The 20,954-nt window shown below is 45.3% G+C and overlaps 1 protein-coding gene across 2 annotated transcripts in view; it reads left to right on the top strand.

The window, feature by feature from the left end:
- Nucleotides 1-20,954, top strand: part of Ark2c (arkadia (RNF111) C-terminal like ring finger ubiquitin ligase 2C) — a 105,568-nt gene that overhangs the window by 76,822 nt on the left and 7,792 nt on the right. The window contains exons 1-6 of one of the 2 annotated variants that reach the window (XM_027935640.2): nt 6,779-6,858; nt 7,890-8,205; nt 9,760-9,870; nt 17,135-17,264; nt 18,646-18,750; nt 18,982-19,077. In XM_027935640.2, coding sequence (XP_027791441.2) covers nt 8,030-8,205; nt 9,760-9,870; nt 17,135-17,264; nt 18,646-18,750; nt 18,982-19,077 — 618 coding nt within the window. In that variant the 5' untranslated portion in view covers nt 6,779-6,858; nt 7,890-8,029. Of the gene's footprint in view, nt 1-6,778; nt 6,859-7,889; nt 8,206-9,759; nt 9,871-17,134; nt 17,265-18,645; nt 18,751-18,981; nt 19,078-20,954 lie in introns of those variants that run through there. The other variant, XM_071602791.1, reaches the window with a different exon arrangement.

Below are 20,954 nucleotides of genomic sequence, written 5' to 3'. Positions count from 1 at the left end.
TCTCTAAGATAATGGGCCTCCCCCTTTTACGATTACTGCCCCCCCCCCCCACCTCTCACCACTCTCCTATCCCCAAGCTCCTTCTAAGAACAAGGACATTTGCCTCATGGTATTTACTCTGAAACCACTCACTTCCCAGCTTATTACTGGAGATAAAATTTGCACACAGCCAAGATGCCAAGTATCATAAGCTAAATGCCACAAGTCAAAGGGAGAGGGGAGCTTTGTCATTTGGGAAGAGCTTGAGGGTTCTGAGGGGCCCTGCCATCACCCTGGGGAGTGGAGGGTGAGCGGGATGTGACAGTCTGTGAGGAATGGTGGCAGTGTTGGGGCAGAGAATCGCCATCAAGGGCCCAGAGGCAGGCAAGGAGTCTGGGGTTCTGGGACAGATGAGAGGGAAGAACACGCAGGGAAGTGGGGGAGCAGGGGCGAAGCTCGGGTGGGAAATGGAATGCTCAGAAACAGCGGCAGTGCTGTGAGGCAATCTGGGACAGCCATGCTGACAGCATCCCTGCCTCTCTCCGCTTTTTGCCCACTTCTCACAGTCATCTCAGTCCAGCTGTGGGACAGTGGGGTGGCCACAACAGTCAGTCTGTGGGTGTCTTCCTGTGCTTCTGCTTGGCTTCCATGAACAGGAGGAGAGCATGAGGGCCCTGCCGGCGACGAGGCTCCCGCAGGTGGACCCAGCCAGGCATCACCCCGGGCCACAAGCTGGCAAAACTAAGGCCCCGAGAGGTCTCTTGTGACTGCGAGGGGAGGTGCCCCGGCCTCTCCGATGGAGCCTTGACACGGACACCTCTCTTGCTTGGACAGCTTCTCTGTGGCGACAGCTTCCTCATGGCCTCTTGTGGGCAGACAGCTGCTTTGCAAAAATGGTTTCCTTGGCTGCGCACATGGCTTTTTAAAAAAGGATTAAACGCTGAGTCCCAGAGATGAGGCTCAGCCCTGCCATCCCAGCGGCCAGACCCCTGACCTATGCTCCCACACAACCCGAGTGCCCCTTCCCCTCCCTCGACTCTGCCATGGCCCTGTTCTGCCCCAGTGCTGAGATGGAGTGGCACCGGGTCAGTGAGCTGAGGCACATCAGGAAACCGGACACCCTGAGAACCAGCCTGGGAAGGAGGAAGCCTCTGGCTTCCCTGGAGGCCCTGGAGGGTCTTGTTTCCATCCTCCCCTCCCAGGGTCTCCTGTGTCCGGAGGAGGGGGTGGGTCTGGACCTGGTCGGGTGGCCAGCCTGTGATAGGACTCTGTCTGTGCTTTAGACACCTGCAGGCAGAAGGCCATTGTCTCCAGGACGCCTGGGTGGGCAGCAGGCAGGGCTGCATCAGGGGCCCTTGTGGTGCTTCTAATACCACCTATACTCTCCTTCAGCTGTGTCTTCATCTCTGTCTTCCTCTGAGGGCATGAAAGTGGTGCCTCTCAGTCATGGAGTCTTGGGGATGAAGAATCACTTTCAAACAGAGTAGGATGAATACTGGTGTGTGTGTGTGTGTGTGTGTGTGTGTGTACTCACAAGCAGGCCGGGTCCTAGTCTTTTCAGGCTGCTATAACAAAAGGCACAGACTAGAGAACTACTGAACAAGAGATGTTTATCACTCACACGTCCAAAGTCTGGAAGTCAAGATCAAGGCACCGGCAGGGAAGATGTCTGGTGAGGTCCACCTTCTTCACAGATAGCACCTTCCAGCTCTTTCCCCACAGGGTGGAAGGGGCTAGCTGGATCTCTGGGCTCTTTGATAAGAAAACTAATCTCTTTCATGAGAGCTCATCATCTCCTAATGTCCCCCCCCACACACAACATGACAACATGGCAGTTGGGGTTTTCAGACCATAGCCCCCTGCGCTGTCACCTCTGCTTGTCAAGCCTCCTAGCTCCCGGGGCTCTGCAGGTACCTTCTCGACACGGCCATCAGGCAACACCTGCATTCAGATCTCTAGTCTGTTCCTTAGCAGATGGGTGTCATGGGTGTCCCAGGCAGTCAAAGAACATTCTAGACTCAGCACCTCCTCACTGTTGTCTCTACCACCTTTCCCCCAGCCCTGAGCCCTGTGTCCCCTGCCTTTCCTTCTCTTTTCCTTCCCCATAGGGGTCGTGCAATGCTAACCCATCCCACCTGACCCATCCCTGCCATGCGCAGTTAAAGCCCAGAGCCACCCTTTCTAGAGCTGTCAGCCTGTTTAGGCTCCTTGCCTACAAGGCATGAAGCAGCCACTGGTTCCCAGGCATTTGTGGAGCACCTGTTTCGTGTCTCAGGTGGACCAGTGGGCATCAGGTGAGCTGCACACCTGTGGGCTTCCCTGGTCACAGCTGTGCAGGGCCAGCCCCAGGCCATCCCCCTTCAGGTCTGCACCTGCCTTGCTCAAGCCCAGCCCCCTGCCGGAAGCTACAGCTCGAGCCACGTCTCAGGAGGCACTAATCATTGGCATCAATTTCCAGAATCCTAAGACACATTTTTTTTTTCTTCTGAAACTAATTTCGTGTCTTACAATTGATGTGTTTATTTAATGTTGGGCTTTCATTTATTTTATTATTTTTTCTTTTCTTGTTTCTGGGAAACCCTTCTTTCTCCCCACTCCCTGAAGGCATTATTTAGCTCATGATGGATCTTTCAATTGGTGGCATTTTGGCCTTGGGGAAATATGATAAATGCATCATGTAATCAGGGACATCTGGAGATTATTTTTTTAACCTGAAAGAGCGACTCTAATGGGAAGAACTGCAGGTTGTCTACTAATGGGGGGGGGCATGTGGGGATGTCGCTGCTGTTTAGATCTCACTGGTCCTTGGTTTGTCACAGACCTGTGTATTCCGGAGCTTCATTCCCTGGGTCTTTAAGACCAAACAGAGCAGCTGTTACCTAGTATTGTCACAATCTATGTGACATAGGGCTGAGCATGGGTCCAGAGGCTCAGAATGGGGGGTGGGGGGGTCTCCTGGCTTCAATTTGCTTCTGAGCAGGATGATGAGGCTGAGGGGTAGAGATGAGGTGGGGGGTGGAGATGACAGGCAAGGGGTGCAGAGTCCCAGAAAGGAAGTCAAAGGACCTTGGCAGGCAGAGATTGCCTGAAATATTATGGAACACAGCAACATTTATTCTCTTTTCCTTTGCAGCCCACTTTGAGGGGCATCTGCTCTCACTTCCCTGTGTGTCAACTGGAAGGCCCAGGCTGCAGGAGGCAGAAACCTCCTCAAGCTGGGCCATCGGTCCTCTGCTCTGTGGGCCTCCACAGCAACCTGCAGGCTCCCCGGGGCAAAGGAGGCTCCCCCTGCAGGAGGGTTGTGGGAGAGCGGGAGGCCACTGCTGCTGCTGCTCCTAGCAGCAGGAGAGGCTCCACCAGGGCCCCAGAGTGGGGATGCTGACCCATCCCTGCCATGCGCAGTTAAAACCCAGACTCGCCCCGGGGCCTACATGCCCCTCTCTTTCCCATTCAATTTCAAATTTATCTTCATCCCGCTTCAGTACCTCAGTCCCTTGGAGACAGTATTGTCCCCTCACTCCCTCCAATAGTCAGGCATACACCCGGGAATTTCCTGAGCACCAGCACCAAGCAGGTGCATTGGGGATCCAGAAAGAGTGAGGGCTCTGAGCTCAGCTAGTGGGGGCAGTCACTGTGAGGGACAGCTCAAGGTTGCAACCGCCAGGTGCCCAATGGGTGGGAGAGGCAGGGATTTCTACAGAGCTGGGAGGAGGAGGGTGTTTCTGGGGGCTGGTGGGTAGGGAGGCATTTGGGAAAGAGCACAGAGGTGGTGCAAGACCTTTAAAGATTTGGGGAAGGCACTGGTGAGATGCCAGCAAAGGTCCTCAGTGGGAATGTGCCCAAGTGCCTGGAATTCTGAGTTGACCGACACAGGGGACTGGGGAGGGCTTGGTGGAGTCTGCGGCAGGATGGAACTTTAATACAGGCTAGGCAGGTCTGGACTTCACCAGTGAGCATTGGGGGCTCTCCACCTGAGGGCAAGCCAGTGGAGAAACTTGGTTAAAGTCCTTTGCTCCATGTATGGGATTGGCTTTTGTCCTTTAGAGCCACACTGTCTCATATGGAAGCCACTAACCACAAGTGGCTATTGGGCAATTGGAATGTGGCTAGGCCCAACAGATGTGCTGTAAGAACCAATGCACACCAGGCTTCAAAGGCTTATGGGAAAAAAAAAGAACGTAGAATATCTCAATACTTTTTTATAACAAAAACATGTTAAAGTAATATTTTGGATATATTGAGTTAAGTAACAAAAATTAACTTCACCTTTCTCTTTTTATTTTTGAAAGGTGATTACTCAAAAATTTTACTGACCAAAATGGCTCAAGCTATAAATCTATTAGCAGGGCTGGGTGGTGAAGTGAGCCGCAGGGGACCCAGTGCCTGGACTCATCAAAGTCACAATTTGAAAGGCAGAAGGCTCCTGGCCTTATTTGGAATACTTATGGAAATTAAGGTTCTAGACAGTTCTGGCTCACTTGGAGTCAAGTTTTTCTTTTCATTTCTTTTAGGAAATAAGTAGGGTTTTTTTTTTTTTGTTTGTTTGTTTGTTTTTTTAACCCAGGGATTGAATCCAGGATGTGAGCCACACCCCCCAGCCCTTTTTTATATTTTATTTAGAGACAAGTTCTCTTGCTAAGTTGCTTAGGGCCTCACTAAGTTGCTGAGGCTGATTTTAAATTCACAATCATCCTGTCTCAGCCTCCTAAGTTGCTGGGATTATACAGGTGTGTGCCACACACCTGGTGGTCTTTTTTTTTTTTTTTTACGTCTATCAATGACATACACATGATTTCCAAACTTCACTAGATCAATATAAGACACATTTAGTAAAACAACTATTGTTGGCCTCTGCCCTCACCTTGGTCAAACTCTGTCTGACCGAGTTTGTCAGTCAAACTCCCTCCAGCTCAGCACTTCCAACCCTTCTTCAGGCATTTACTTCCTGATATATATAAATTACTAAATAAATTTCAAAAAAATGATTAGATGCAATTTGTTGATTTTTCAGTTTCTGACACTATGTTCTTCATATTATGGAACAAGTGTCCTTTTCTGTTCTAGCAGTTTTATTTGTTAATATATAAATATTGTTTACTGCTGAGCCAAGTGGTGCAGAATAATTGCACTTTCATGTGCAACTTTTTTTCCTGGAAGTAATCATTACTCATTGCTTTGTTATTTTTACACATTCTTACCAAATTCTCAATCAATATGTAAAATTCCTCCAAATATTATTTTATTGTAGCCATATTTATTAGCAATCTTATTGTTTTCATTCCCCTCCCCTCTGAATACTATTTGGGGATACTCACCCTGATGAGGAGCCCCTGCCCAGCTTGGGAATACCCCACCTTTGGGATGCAATCCCCTATTTCATTGATCTTATTTCTTGGTTTGAGTCAGTTCATCTTTGAGAAAGGATAATAAGAAGGTTATTTTTTTTTTAAATGGCTTTATTCTATTCCCACTTTGATTAATGGTTTGGCTGAACAGAGAATTCTAGATTGAAGAACATTTTTCCCCCCTCAGGAGGCAGTCGCTCTGTAGTTTTTAAGCTTTTAGTATTGTTTGAAAAATCCAATGCTATTCTGATTTCTGATCTTTTGCATGGGATCTATCTGATTTCTCTCTGGAAGGTGCTAGAAGATTGTCTCTTTGTTCTGTTTGAACATTTCACAATGTGGTGCCTCAGTCTGAGATTCTGGTCCTCATCTCTTTTGCTGGGCACTCAGAGTGTCTTTCCTATCTAGGAACACAGACCTTCAGTTCTGGGAAGTAGTTTTTGTAATTATTTTCATAATTTCCTCTTCAGTGTTTCTTAGGTTCTTTCTCTCTTACTAGTGAAATGTGCAGGGAGTCTTCTGCCCAACCTTTTCTCATTCTGCTTCCTGGGAAATGTCCCCGACTTCATCTCCATCCCTGCTGTTAAACTTCACATTTCACCTCGTGTATTTATAATTTCTAAGAGCTCTTTTTCTTGTGTTCTCATTGCTCCCTTTAAAAGAGCTTCCTGGATCCAACATTTTATTTCTCAGAGGATATTAATTACAATGTTTTGAAATTTATTTTCCTTCTAGTGCTTGCATTTTTTTTTCTGCTCCTCTGAGTTCTTTTTCTTCTTTTTAAAATTGGCATGATCCCTCCCTTATACTTTGTAATCTTCCTCAGACTGGTCACCTTGGGCTGTGTGATCGTGTCAAAGAGCTTCCTAAAAGCTCTCCAGAAGCCCTATGTGTGACAAAGGACTTTTTGACTAATGGGCTTCATTAAAGAGTGGCCAGTTGGGAACCCAGTCATTTTTTTTTTTTTAAAATATATACTTATTTTTTTAGTTATAGGTGGACACAATATCTTTATTTTACTTTATGTGGTGCTGAGGATCGAACCCAGTGCCTCATGCATGCTAAGTGAGTGTTCCACCTCGGAGCCACAATCCCAGCTTAAATCCAGCCATTTTATTGAGGTGCCTCCAACTGGAACTATCTGTCGAGCATTCTGGGACCACTGGTTTTCTTTAGAGAAGCATTCTCCAGTGTCCAGTCCAGGATGTGTGGGTCCACACACCTCATGACAGGGTTTTTGGAACCAAGGGGCAGAAGAAGGTAGAGAGTCTCAAAGTTCCATGGATAGATTTTCACTTAATCCTGTTTTGCACCGTGCTGTACTGGGAACTTTCTGGGAGGGGAAGTCACTGCCCTGCATGGGAAAGGGTATGAGCCCCTTGTGTAACTGCCCCTTTTGACAGACTTGTCATTAGTCTTCCTCTTCTTAGCTTGATCCTCTTTCGTGACTTGCAAAGTAGTCACTGCCTCCAATTCCTGACCCCTCCAGCTTCATGTGGCAAGCCTTGTCCCCTTCTTGTTGATTGCCTCTTTGGTAGGTGCTTGGTTTCTGATTTCTCAGTTCTGCTAATTCCTCCATCTGATTTCCATCTTTTAAAAATCTGTTGACATCTCTTGCTTGCTTGATGCCACCCCTCCTGGCATCTCTGTCCTTGTATGTTTATCTTCTTCTTTATTTCTTGGCTCTTATCTTGGCGGGGTTTGGGAAAGAGCAGGGATGTACTGAATCTGCTGACCTTCCTTCAGTACCAGGTCTACATCTTTACCTCATTTAAAGGTCTCCTCCAGTACCCAGATCTAGACTTCTGCTCATGGAGCATTTGTAAGGCTTTCCTGTCATCAAATGCAATTTTCTTTAGAAAAGTACCAGAGTCTAATAAATTAAATGTCACTTGAGCCCAGCTTATACCTGGGTATGTTTGTCTTTAAGGAAATTACATTGCTGTAATAAATTGATAATTATTTAAATAAAGCAATTATTTTCTGTGAGTTCCCCTCCCTCTTTAAAACTGCATGCAAAGCAGCTTCTGGTTGCTTCCTCTGTGGAAATTAGGACTTCCTCTTGGTTGGGTCTTAGCTAGCCAAGGCTTTGGTGAAGTTCAGAGCTTGGCTAGGCTGCCCTACATTTTTTTTTTTCTATGTGACATCTATTTTAAAAAGCTTCAGCCAATGAGATTGCACGGGAAAAGTCTAATTCCAGAAAGCCAAACCGCAGCTAGGGAATCTTAAAAACCCTTTAACAAGTGTGTTATTTATATGTAGGATGTTCACCTATTTATATAAATACACATTCTTCCCCCCTCCAGCACAACATGCAGAGCCTTTACTTGGTGGCATTAAAGATGACCATTTGTGTATAAAGGTGATGGGATCGCTGTGTTCTAAGGGTCTTGAGTTCCACCAGCTCCAGGCTGGCCCCAACCGGAGAGTCCCGGTGTTGATCCTTGGGACCCCTTTCTTTTCCTGTGTAGGCGGAGTCAGGAGCGTGTGTCCGTCCACTCCCTAGAGTTGGGCAAGTCACCTCACCTCTCTGACCCTCTGACTTCTCTGTCTTTGCCTCCCCAGGTGCCCCCTTTCAAAGGTCTCAGCATCCTCACGCTACCTCCTGCCGCCACTTCCATCTCGGCCCTCCGCAGCCGCAGCAGCTCGCCCCAGACTTCCCGCTGGCCCACCCCGTGCAGTCGCAGCCGGGCCTCAGCGCCCACATGGCCCCGGCCCACCAGCACAGCGGCGCCCTCCACCAGTCGCTGACCCCGCTGCCCACCCTGCAGTTCCAGGACGTCACAGGTCCCTCCTTCCTACCTCAGGCCCTGCACCAGCAATACCTCCTGCAGCAGCAGCTCCTGGAAGCCCAGCACCGCAGGCTCGTCTCGCACCCCAGGTGGGCTACCTGGAGAGGGGGCGGGGCCAGTGAAAAGGGTGGGGTGGAGGACGAGGCCAAAGGCAAGGACACTGGCTTCTTCCCGCCAAACTGGGCCTGTAGTCACCAGGAGACTGTGCAGGAGGTAGCTTTTGCCTCAGTTGGTGACATTCATTTCAGGCAGTGGGCACTACTGTGACCCTAGTATGTGTCCCTGTCACATCATCCAGGTGCAGGGTCGGGGGTTGGGTAACCAGCAGTCCATGATGCTCACAGTGGACCTTTGACTCATGTGGGAGGTCCCCTAAGTCTCCTGATCAACTGATTCTAACACCCAAGAACTATAAAGAATACCAAAGGATGTTGGTTCCAGCTCTGCCTTCAAAGGCGATGGTCTAGTCAAAGTCCAGTTGTATACCATGAAACAGCTGGAGAGGAAATTTAGTCAACACCAATCAAACGGGTCTGAAGTAGCTGTGGGGACCTGGGCAAGTCACCTCACCTCTCTGACCCTCAAATTGCTAAGAAAAAGAATTGGATTACCATAATGGTTCTCAAATTTTTGGTTCTCCAAACTCTTTTTACATTCTTAAAAATTAATGACTTTAAAGAACTTGTGTTTATGTAGGTTAGAATGTTGATGCTTCCCATATTAGTTAAAAATTATTTAGGAACTCATGTAAAAACAACAAACTTATGTTAAACCAAAAAAGTATTTTTATTAAAAATGACTATATATAAATTTAGTGAGGAATGAGTTTTTTAAAAATGTATTTGAAAATCTCTTTAATATTCAGCTTAATAGAAAACAGTTGTGTCTTTGCGTTTATTTCTGCACTAAATCTTGCAGAAACACATACACAAAGTTTCTGGGAAACCCCAGTGTTCACCTGTGAGAAAATAAGGATGAAAAGGCAAATAACATCATAGTCTTGTTAGGAACATTGTTTTGAGCTCTCGAACCACTGGAAGGGGTTCGGGGACCCCCAAGGGTACTGGGGCACTTTGAGAGCCACAGGACTGCATGATCGCTAAAGCCCTAAGCTTCCATGGCTGGAGGGTTTGGGGTGCCTGGGACAACAGGTGAGTGTTGAAGGTGTCAGGAAGGAGAGGTCACCATGATCTGGGGTGTTCTGGAAAGCCTTGCTGGTGGAGGCAGACTTTGACCTGGGCCGTGAACACTGGAAGAGTATGGAGAAGGAAGAAGAGAAGAAGAACATGGTGGGAACAGAGGAGAGGAGGAGAGGGCTAACAGGAGAGGGTTCTGTATGTTTGAAGATGGTCCATTAGGGACAGAGCAGGAGCAACAGAAAAGGCTGAGGAGGTGACAGTTTGAGGGGGGTCAGGTGGTCTACTGCAGACACACCTAGAGAGAGATGTCAATTTAGTGGGCAGCCTGGAGACAGCTGGAATGTCAGAGTCACCAAGTCCTGAGCCTCTGGGAAGCTTCCTTAGAGGTTGAGGAGAAGGTGGAGCCCACTGCCCTGTAGTGGTTGGAGGAGTGGGGCATCCTCAGGTTGGCAGGTCACTGAGGCAGCCCTTGACACCTTGGGACCCCTTTCTTTTCCCGTGTAGGCGGAGTCAGGAGCGTGTGTCCGTCCATCCCCACCGCCTCCACCCCAGCTTTGACTTCGGCCACCAACTGCAGACGCCTCAGCCCAGGTATTTGGCTGAGGGCACTGACTGGTGAGTCTCTGGGGTCCTGGGGGAGGGAAGAAGGTGGGTCTTGCCAGATCCAGGGATTTTTTGTTTTCCTTCACTTTGAATGATGTAGGAAGCCTTGTCCTTAGTCCCCAGCCTTTGCACCTGTTCCCAGCCAATCTCATGGCCAGATGGCTTCACCTGGGCCTTGTTCCAGCAATTAGCTCAGATGTAACTGGGCACCACCATGTGTCCAACCTGGGGCCCAGTGTTCATGGTCCTGCAGGGGACGGGGAGACAGGGATGCAAAACATTTCCCAAGTTCAGTGGAGCTATGAACTAGTGATCCCTGGGAGAAAGACAGGAAAACAATTCCAAGAAGGTGAGGGAGTCGGGGAAGGCTTCCTGGAGGGGGTGGTGTTGAGGGATGGAGATAGCTGGCTACCTTGGAGGTAAAGGTGGGGAGAAAGCTGAGAGTTTTGGTTTTGTTGAGTTTCAAGGCAGAGGGCGCCTGTGAAGTCTTCCCATCATTTCCTGCACTTGGCACAGAGGTCTTTGTTGTCCTGGGATGTAAGGTTGTTTGGTTTTGGATCCTGGGCCCCACCCAGCTCTCTGTTTCTAGCTCAAAAGAGGGCTCATCTTAACTGATTAGAACGCTCAAATACTTTTAAAAGATGTGCAGTTTGCTGAGGATTTTGAGGTAAAGAGCATCATGTCTGCAATGTATTTCTAAAGAATTCAGTTTAAAAAATTGTCTCTCCACAGAGGTGTGTGGGTGTGTATGTATATTAATGTGTTATATATGTGTATATATACGTAATTCTGTATGTATATGGACATATATTATATATGTATATATATAACACACACACACACACACACACACATATATATATATATATATATAGAGAGAGAGAGAGAGAGAGAGAGAGAGAGAGAGAGAGAGAGAGAGAGAGAAATAAAAATACAGTAAAGTAGTAAGATGGTAACATTTGAGGAATCTGGGTTGAGGGTATTCAGGAATTCTTTGTTTTTCTTGCAACTGATGGGTGAAAAATGTATTTTAAAAAAAGTAAAAATAAAAATAATCCCTTAATGGAAAGAATGGACTATTTTTAAAATGGATGTGCCATTGTGTCATTTTCTAGCCATCTGGTCAGGCAACTGGCTTAGTTAAGGGTGGCTTTGGGAGTCCCTTCCATGACACCTAGGAATGATTCAAAAGGGCAGTTCTGATTGGTTGAATGCCAAGGGCACTTCTGAGTGCAGTGAAGAGTTGGTTCAGCACGTTCCGTCGTCCCCAGTTCTCTGCTTGTTCTCAGGTACACTCTCTGCTAAATTGAACAATCCCTTAAAAGATAGATTACATTGCTGCCAACCTTAACCCAGCCTTTTTCTAATTAGCAGATTCAAATTAGGAAGATTTAATTGCAGTTTGAATTAAATTCCGTCCCTCAGCAGTGAAGTCAATTCAATTTGATTCCATTCAGCACACATGGAGCTCCGTTGCATACGGCTCAGTAATTTGAATACACACACAGGGTCCAATGAAGCATGTGAGATTGGACAGGTGATAGGAAGGGATTGTCCTGGTCAAATGTCAGGAGGAACAGTGCAGGTGTTAGCTTGTCCCCTGGCTTACTTTCTTGAGCCAAATTTTCTCTTCCTTCTCATTTCAACCATTCTGCCTTCTTGGCCCCTGCTGTCCAAAGAAACAAAGCTGGTCCATGTCTCAGAGTTCTACCTGGGTCTATCCCTGAGCCCCCTCTGCCTATCCAGCCCTCACTTCCCAGGTAGAAAGCTGTTTCCAGTGCAACAGGGGCAGTTTCTCCTCCCTTATAATGAGCTCTGCTCCAGCAAGGGCTGGCCTAGCGATGCTCAGGGATGTTTTGTAATTGTGATCATGCTAACTGCATCCCAACCCTCTTTCCCAGAGAGATCTCTTCTGCCAGGAGATGGGAGCCTGGTAATTGGATTACAGGAAATGCATTGTAGGAGGGGCTACTCTCACCCTCTGCAAGGAGCCTCTGGGGGACGGGGTAGTATGTCTGCAGCAGCCTCTTCCCCCTTTTCTTTACAGAAGTATCAAAAAACATTGAATTCTGCCCTAGGTCATTTGGGAATTCTGCAGCAGGCCTTGTCTAGCCCCAGGTTTAAGGCTGCCCCAGATTTTGCCCTTATTTGGAATGTCTTTGCTTTCCTGAAGCAGCTTCTTCAGCTGGGCGTCTTGGCCTGAGCTCTGGTGGGAGCAGCGGCTCTTTGGAGATGAATCTCAAAAATTCCCCATCTCTTTGCCTTGTCCAATAACCTGACCCTGACCTTGAACCACAGCCCCGTATCCCCAGTGTCCCCATCCTAGTCACTCTCCTTCTCTCAGTCCTGGCTTCTCAATCCCAACTCTGACCTTGCAACTCATAGACGAAAGCCTGCTCCTCATGGTTCTAGCCCTATCTAGGCAGAGGTCTCCAGGGACAGGGGACCTGTGAGCAGAGGGTGGGAGGAGCATGAGAGCCTCCCTTGCCCATAGGCAGCCCTGACTTAGCCAAGTCTCCAGAGCTCTTGTAGCCTGAAGTCACCCACAGATGGTGCTGACATTTTGAAGGCCAGTTTCCCGAAGAGAACCTGAGGGTCTGCATAGCAACCAGGGCATGCCATGTTTCAAGAAAATTGATAGAGAAAAAAAAGATTGAGCTGTTTGTTTAGACACAGATGAAAAACAAATGCATGGAGACAAAGTCCACATACACACAAAAGTCTCTACAACATGGTTCTGGGTTAACTCTGTGACTTTAGGTGCACGGGATATTCCTAGGACACCCCCAACCAAAAAACAACCAATCAACCAACCAAATAAACAAAAGTCAAGAACCTCAGTTAACTGTTTCTTTTTTGGCTGTGGCAACAGCAGAAAATGAGGAACGCTGCTTCTTTAGGAGCTGATACCTTCTAGGACGAGTTCCCATCTAAACTGCTTAAGGGCTGGGGAAACTGTGTCCAGCTGACCAAGCCCTTGTCCAGGAAGGATTTTTCTAATGGTTCTATTGTTCTTTTCTTCTTATTTGTAGCTTCTTAAGGTGGCATCTGAAGTAATGATTTGGATCTTTCTTCTTTTCTAATATAAACATATAAAGCTATGAATTTTTCTTTAAGGAACAGGAATTTCCTAATATCTAGGATGATTTATTTTTTTGACAAATCTTTATAGACAGCATATAGTTGGCTACTGTTTTCCAGTTGACCATCTCTGTTTGTTAAGGGGAATGTTTACCTATGTGGTTGGGATTAAATACACCATCTTACTCTTTGTTTTCTATTTGCCCATTTTAAAATTATTATTTCCTACTCCATGCCTTCTTTTTCATTGGTTGAGTATTTTTAGTGTTAAATATTGGCCTCATAGTCTTACCATTTTATTTTGTTATTATATTTTGTGAACATACTTGGCTTACAATATGCATATTTAGTTTTTTACTTTATCTAAAATAGAATTATACTGTTTTGTATCTAATATAAAACTCTTACAACAGTATACTTTCATTATCCCTTTCCCATCCGTGTTATTCCTTTTGTAGATTTTTATCCATATATATGTTATAACCCCTATAATACATTGCTAGGATTTTTGCTTTAACCAGGAGTTCAGCAAACTATGACTCGAAGGTCCAGTCTGGCCCACACCTTGTTTTGTAAATAAAGTTTTGTTGGAACACAATTATACCTATTTGTTTACATGCAGTTTGAGGCTGCTTTTGAACTACAATACACATTTGGAGTAATTGTGGCAGAGAAAGTATAATCCTTGAACCCTAAAATACTGTCTCTAATCCTTTACAAAAAAAAAATTGCCAATTTTTGCTCTTAACAACCAAACTTCAAAGAAAAGTTTTTAAATGGAGAAAAATCCCCCACACAATTGTCATCTCTGATATTCTTTATTCCTTTGTATAGATTTAAGTTTCTATCTGGTATTGTTTTTCTTCTGTCCATAGATCCTTCTTGAATATTTCTAGTGCAGGTCTACTGGTAGTGCGTTCTCTCAAATTCTGTTTGTCTGAAAATGTCTTATTTCACCTTCATTTTGAAGGATATTTTTGCTGGGTTTTCTAGATTTGTTTGTTTGTTTTCATTCAGGAGATTAAAGATGTTATTTCATTGTCTTCTGGCTTTCTTTGTTTCTAGTTTATGATAATGAAAAATTTATGATAATTCTTATCCACTTTCTTCTGTGTCTAATAGGTCTTTTTTCTTTGGGTTGGTTTATTTATTTATATATTTGAGATAGGGCCTTACTCTGTTGCCCAAGATGGTCTTGAACTCCTAGGCTCAAGCCTCCCAAGTGGCTCACCACTTGGTCTGGCTCTGGTTTAAATTTTTTATCTTCACTAATGTTTTCTAGGAATTTGATTATTATGTGCCTTAAGGTGATTTTCTTTGTGTTATTCTGCTCAAAGTCTATTGAACTCTTTGAATCTATGAATTCATCAGATTTGGAATTTTTCAGTCAGTTTTTCCTCTAAAATACATTTTTAAAAATCCTTTACCTTCCATCTTCCCCCTTTGAATTTTACCAACCACTGAGTATTGTCACTGAGAGTGTTAATGTTTCAGTCTTTTTTTTTTTTGCCTGTGTGCTTTGTTTGATAATATTTTTATCACTGTCTCTAAGTCACTAATCTTTTGTTCTACGGTATCTAACCTGCTGTTAATGCAACCCAGGGAATTTTCTATTTCAAATGTTGCATTTTTTTGTCTTTGGACGTTCTGTTTAGGTCATTTCCCTCCATATTTCATTTTTCTCTTCCCTGTGTATATGTCTTCATTTACAATTTAAATATGATTAGAATAGCTATTTGAGCATCTTTGTTTGCTACGTCACCATCTTTGTCATTTCTGTGTCTTGGGGTGTTTCTGTGGCTTCATTTTTTCATCTGATTATGAGACATGTTACTCATTTTCAGCCTGTCCAATAATTTTCTATTGAATGATGGACATGATGAATTATATATTGTTGAGTTACTGGATTTGTTTTATTCATTTGGAGAGTGTTGGACTTTGTTCTGGTGAGCAATACTTGAAGTTCATTTTGATCATTTGGAGGCTTGGTAAGTCTTATTACAGGAGCTCTAGAATATGCCTAGATTAGAGAGTTCTCAAGACTTTCCCTAAAAAAGCTTATCCACAAGCTTCAAAGGCCATCTGGGTCTCCATTGGATGCCCTGAGTGATTCATAGGACTCTGTGCTGATGTGTTAGGACTTGAATGCTTCCCAACCCTGTCTAACTCCTGGGAAAAAAGTATTCCCTATTTCTTCCTATTTCATGTGCGCTCTTTGTTCAACATGATGGGGGTCTGTGCCACATGTACATTATCTTAGTATTCAACAAGGACTCAAGTAAAGACTCTCTGTAGCTTTCTGGAGCTCCTCCTCTCCAAATCACTCTACCACAACTTTCAGGGAGCTCAGCCTCCCTGAAATAGGATCTCTGATCCTCAACTCATGGAGACCACCATGCTCTGCTTAGGGTTCCCTTCCCTGTTCAAGGTCTAGAGGCACCTTCATGTGAAAAGGTAGGGAGGTGGCAGGGCTCACCTTGTTTTCCTTCTTCCAGGGATCACTGCTCTGCGCTGTTTGTTGTAAGTGTCTGAAAACAGATTGCATATATCCTGTCTGGTTTTCTAGTGGTTTACAATAGGAGGGTGCATCTGATTCCTGCTACCCTCACATATGGCTGGAAACAGAAATTTCTTTAATGACTGTCTTTCTCTATCTGTCTGACTGTCTGTCTGTCTGTCTAGATAGATAGATAGACAGATATTTAATGCTTTCATTGGAGAAAACAGGCTCTTCTTCCTGGAGAGTTTCCCCTTCTCTAGATTTTGCTGGTACTCTCTAGAGGTATCACTTAAGATGTCCCCCAGTTTCCTGTAGCCCCTATACATGGGAACCTAAGTCAAGGCTTCAGCAGATACATGTTTGACTCTTATTTCTTAGCGATACTTTGCGGGAAGGTAGTGTGTCTTTCTACCAGAAGGCACCTAATGTCTGGTTGTCTCTTCTTCTGTGATGTTAGCAGTAATTGAAGATCTTTGCCTGGATCTTTTGTTTCTTCAGGGGTGGAAAATGGTGGCAAATAATTCAATCATTCCTTATTCATTTATTTGCTGGGAAACTATTATTAAGGGAAATTTTCCCTCCTCAACTATTCGATTACCCTGAAGTACACTTATTAAGGGGAAAACAAGATAAATGTTTGGTTCTTCCTTTTATTTACTAGTTTCCTAAGTGACGAGTTGGTTCCTTAGCATCCTTCAAAGAGAATCAGTTTTCTTCAGCATCATTTAGTCTTATGGATTCAAATCTGTTTTGGGGTCTTCCATAACTTTTACAATTATAAATTTTTGTTGCTGTTGTTATTGTTTTTCTTTTGGGGTATCAGGGAGTGAACTCAGGGCACTCGACCACTGAGTCACATCCCCTGCCCTGTTTTGTATTTTATTTAGAGACAGGGTCTCACTGAGTTGCTTAGCGCCTCGCTTTTGCTAAGGCTGGCTTTGAACCTGCAATCCTCCTGCGTCAGTCTCAGCTTACAGGCATGTGCTACTGGCTCAGCTATAGTTATTGATATGCCCATGGGAGCTTCTTCTGGGTGATTCATGAATCCTTTTGCCATGACCCTGGTGCCTTTTGATAGCTTTCTTGCCTTCAGTTATGACAAAAGTGTTTTTGTCTCATTTTACATATTTTCTCTATAGACTTGAAATAAAACAAGTCTATAATAAATAAAACATAATTCAAATTAGACATTAGTTCCTCTTGAGTGTAAGTAATTAACCATGTTTAAGTGAAATGAGTTTCCTATACTTTTAGGGAGCAGAAGGCAATGGGCTAGGATAGCTTTTCTGACTGCAGAGCCAGCTATAGAGATTCCTCTCTTTCCTTGTTTTCTCAAAGTGGTAAAAATACGGCTGGCCGCTGTCCTCTCCTCCCCTGGACCTTGTCCTTTCTTTGCTGTGTATTCCTGACACTCTCTGCATTTGGATTTTTCTTTCAATATTTCTCTCAGGGAAGAGTTTAGTTAGGGGTAGGAGGATTGGGCCCTCATTTCAAGGTTTACAGGGCCTGGGCTGCTCCAGCCCCCTCAGAACTGGCAGATCCCCTGGACCTAGTTTCTCCTTCCAAAGAGGGGAGGAGAGCTGGGTGATGGGGAGCTCTGAGCCACCCTGACCGAGTGCTACTGTGTTCCATGACCCTCATGGAACCTGATGGTGCCTCACCCACCCCATGCTGACGGAGGCTGTGTCCCCACAGGGATCTCAGTGTGGACGCTGGCTTGAGTCCTGCTCAGTTCCAGGTGCGGCCCCTCCCGCAGCACTATCAGCATTACCTAGCCACTCCGCGAATGCACCACTTTCCCAGGAACTCCTCCTCCACGCAGATGGTGAGTGCAAGGTCCTGTGGAAATGAACTCTCTGGCTGCCCCCTGGGTGCCGCTGCTGGGCTGAGGCCCGTAGCTCCCCCGTGTCCCTGCTTCCTAGTGCCCTGGTGGTCTGCAGAGGAACACCTGGGGCCGCAAGCAAGGGCGGATTCTGACCCTCATAGGACCTCATTTAATTTCTTGTGGCCCTTTCTCCCTGGGTTTGGTTTTACCTGTCTGTGAAATGGGAATGTGGGTGCCTGCCCTGCCCTGTCTCCCAGGGCTGGCCTGAGGCTCAAGACAGATCCCGGAGGAAGCCCTCAGCCTGGCTTGCTGGTCCAGCTCTGCCTTCCTCCTCAGGGCCAGCCTTCTTGTGACTGCAGAGTACTAAACGCTGCAGAGGATCAGGTTGGGTTTGGGGTTGCAGATTGCAGGGAATGACACCCCACCGAGGCAGCAAGACTGATGGAACCCCGTTTCCAGACAGCTCCACGTTGTTTCTTCCCACCCTTGCCTCTGTCACTGAACCACCTAGCTGAACCAAGATGAACAGTCTCTAAAGTCCGTGGCAACTCTTTATTCTTGAGAATAAAAGAAGAATAAAAGAAGGGAACACTTATGGAGCACTTCCTACATACCAGGCACTTTCCTGAGCATTTATATAACTCATCTTCTATTCTGTCAATCACACAGTGGATATATCCCTATTTGACAGATTGGCAAAATGAGGCCTAGAGTTCCCTGGGTGGAAACTGACTGCTAGCCTGGGTTAAGAAAGGGAGAGTAAGTCAGGCTGAGCAATGACAGGACCAGAGTCTGTTTTTATTTAAAATATTGTTATTTTGCTCAGCATAGACTTTTTTGTGTTCATTTTAACATAAAAAACAATGCATTTCCCTGATGACTGACTTCTTTGTGCCTCACCCTGCTCCTGGGCCTGGCCTGAGCCTTTAACCCACCTGCTGTTCTCAGAGTGGGTGGTGGGGGATTAAACTATGCCACACAAATACCTGAGTTTGAGTCCTGGCTTTGACACTTGGTGCATAATTTGAGCCAATTCCTTAATCTATCTGTGCCTCACTTAACCCATCAGTAAAGTGGGGGTTGCAATTGCACCCACACTTTAGATCAAGGGAGATCATTACATTGGTGTGTCTTGTGAAGGACTTGGAGCATTGCGAGCCATGAAATGGGTGGCCAGTCAGGGTGAGTTGTCATTTTATTGATTGAGCTGGTCTGGGCCGAGATTTCCAACTTGATGAGGTGAGAGACACACAAAAGCAGGAGGGACAGCCCTGCCACCAGCTCACAGCATCTCAGGATTGTGCTGGCCATCAGGATTGGGATGGGCTCATGGAGAAGCTGGAATCCTTTGCTCTGTCTAAGCCATTTTGTCCCTCTACAGGTCGTCCATGAAATCCGCAACTATCCTTACCCCCAGCTTCACTTCCTCGCTCTCCAGGGGCTAAATCCCAGCAGACACACTTCTGCCGTGCGGGAGAGCTATGAGGTTAGTCGCTGCGTCTGGTGCCAACTACCATCCATCGTTCCCTGTCATGCTGGTGGGTAGGTCACGGGTGGAGGAGGCCCCAGGAGAGAGCAAGGAGAGATACTGCAGCCTTCAGCACGAGCTCTGTGAACACTTCCCATTAATGTCTTCCGGTGCCCCTTCCTCATCCCGCGTGGGTCTGTATGTGCTTCTAGGTGCTGAGTCCACCTGTCTATGCTTTCCTCTTTACAGGAGCTGCTGCAGCTGGAGGACAGGTTGGGAAACGTGACCCGGGGAGCTGTGCAGAACACCATTGAGAGGTTCACCTTCCCCCACAAGTACAAGAAGGTGGGGCTGCCAGCAGGCCAGCCTACATGGTCAGGGGGTGGGAGGGGTTTGTCAGTGCGTCCACTCACCCCTGGACTGGTTGTCCAGTGGGGGTGCAGTTCAAAATCCAGAAGCCCTTGCTTTCGTTAGGCGCTCTGAAATTTAAGTGTCAGTGCTGAAGACGCTGGATGTTGGCATAAGCATCTTCTCACGGTAGCATCGGGTTTGTTCATGAACAAATTCAACCACATTTATTGAGTGCCTACTATGAGTCAGACACTGGAAGGTGTATTAATAAGGGATGTGACAATATTTCAGTGACTAAGGGTCTCATTTGTGTGGGGAAATTGGTCCTTCTCTGGAGAGAGGACTTTAAATTATTGGAGAAAGTGGAGGAGAATATGTGGCATTTGGGGAGCCCGGAGCAGTGTGTGTTCCTGGCACAGGGTGTTCATTTTTGCCAGGGTGACATACCTCACCTGCTATCATTTTAACAGGGCACAAGGAAATAGTGAAAGAATAACAGAGAATGAAAAGAGGAAAGGGATTGAATCAGTGAGACAGAAGGTGCAGGTAAAATTATGGGAGACAGTAAATTAATCAGGACAATTAAGGAGAATCAAAAGAATAAAAATGTTATTTAAAAAAGTAAGAAGAAGTAAAAGTGAGAAATAACAAAGTTTAGGATCCAAATAAAATGCCAAAACAAACAAACAAAAAACACTTTTAAAAACTCAGATTCAGAGTAAAATAATATAAAACAGTATATTTTAAAATAGCAATAATGTAAGAACAAAAAATATAGAAAACATAAACAATCACAATAGAAAAATATGGAAGGAATGGGAACTAGGAAAAGACATAAAAACAATGTGTAAAATTAAAATTAAGAACATCAGAATTAAAAGGAAATGTTAATAAAAGGAGAGGGTAAGGGTGAAAAGAATTAAATAAACACTGAAATAAATAAATGCTGAAAAAAGTTAAAGGTGAAAGTTAGGTAGAGAGTGTGGCACAGTGACACATGCCTGCGATCCCAGCAACTCAGGAGGCTGCAGCAAGAGGATCTCAAGTTGGAGGCCAGCCTCAGCAACTTAGGGAGAGCCTAAGGAACTTAGCAAGATCCTGTCTCAAAATAAAACAGTGGTGAGACACCCTGGGTTCACTCTTTCCCCCCTCCCCGCGAAAAGTTATGTAGGTAATAAAGAGGAAACAAAAATCAGAAGAACAACAACAACAAAAAAAAAGATTAAGAATAGGAAATAAGATTTGAAAGGGAAGACTAGTCTAAGGAAGTAAAGATTAACCACAGCAAAACAGAGTAATATTTAAGGTAAAATTAATACTTAATTTAATAATCTATTAAACTATAAAAAGGGAATCATGAAAATCCATGGAGAACAGCAGAAAATAAGCATGCAGTAATAATAATAATAACAATAACAACAACAACAACAATAAGGCATGGTTTTTGGAATTTCTAGATGTCCAAAAGACATGGGTCCTGCAAACAGCTGGACCCATAAGCAGATCATCATGATTCTATTCATATTCAAGATCCACACAAATGTATGCTACAATGGCTATAATTCTGACGAGGAGAAACCTACCTTAGAAGCCCAGCCTGGTTTGCAGGGGCTGTATAGAAGACTGAGAGGCTGAAAGCAGAAGGAATAGAGTTTCTCATGTATCCCAGCAAGGGCACAGGATTCCCCAGACTAAATTAAAATGAGGAGCTCCAGAGCTTAGGACCATGGACTGGAGTAGGAGGACCTGACATTTTGGCTTGGCCCCAAGGTCATTCTCTGGATGGTCTTTGTCTTGTGACTCCAGATTTTTGTTTTTACAAAATGACCTTTAAGTGTGCTTATGGTTTTCTTCCTATGGTTATTATCAGA

Source organism: Marmota flaviventris, chromosome 16 (assembly GCF_047511675.1).
Source record: "Marmota flaviventris isolate mMarFla1 chromosome 16, mMarFla1.hap1, whole genome shotgun sequence".
Taxonomy (NCBI): Eukaryota; Metazoa; Chordata; class Mammalia; order Rodentia; family Sciuridae; genus Marmota; species Marmota flaviventris.
This window is presented reverse-complemented; position numbering and strand designations above follow the sequence as displayed.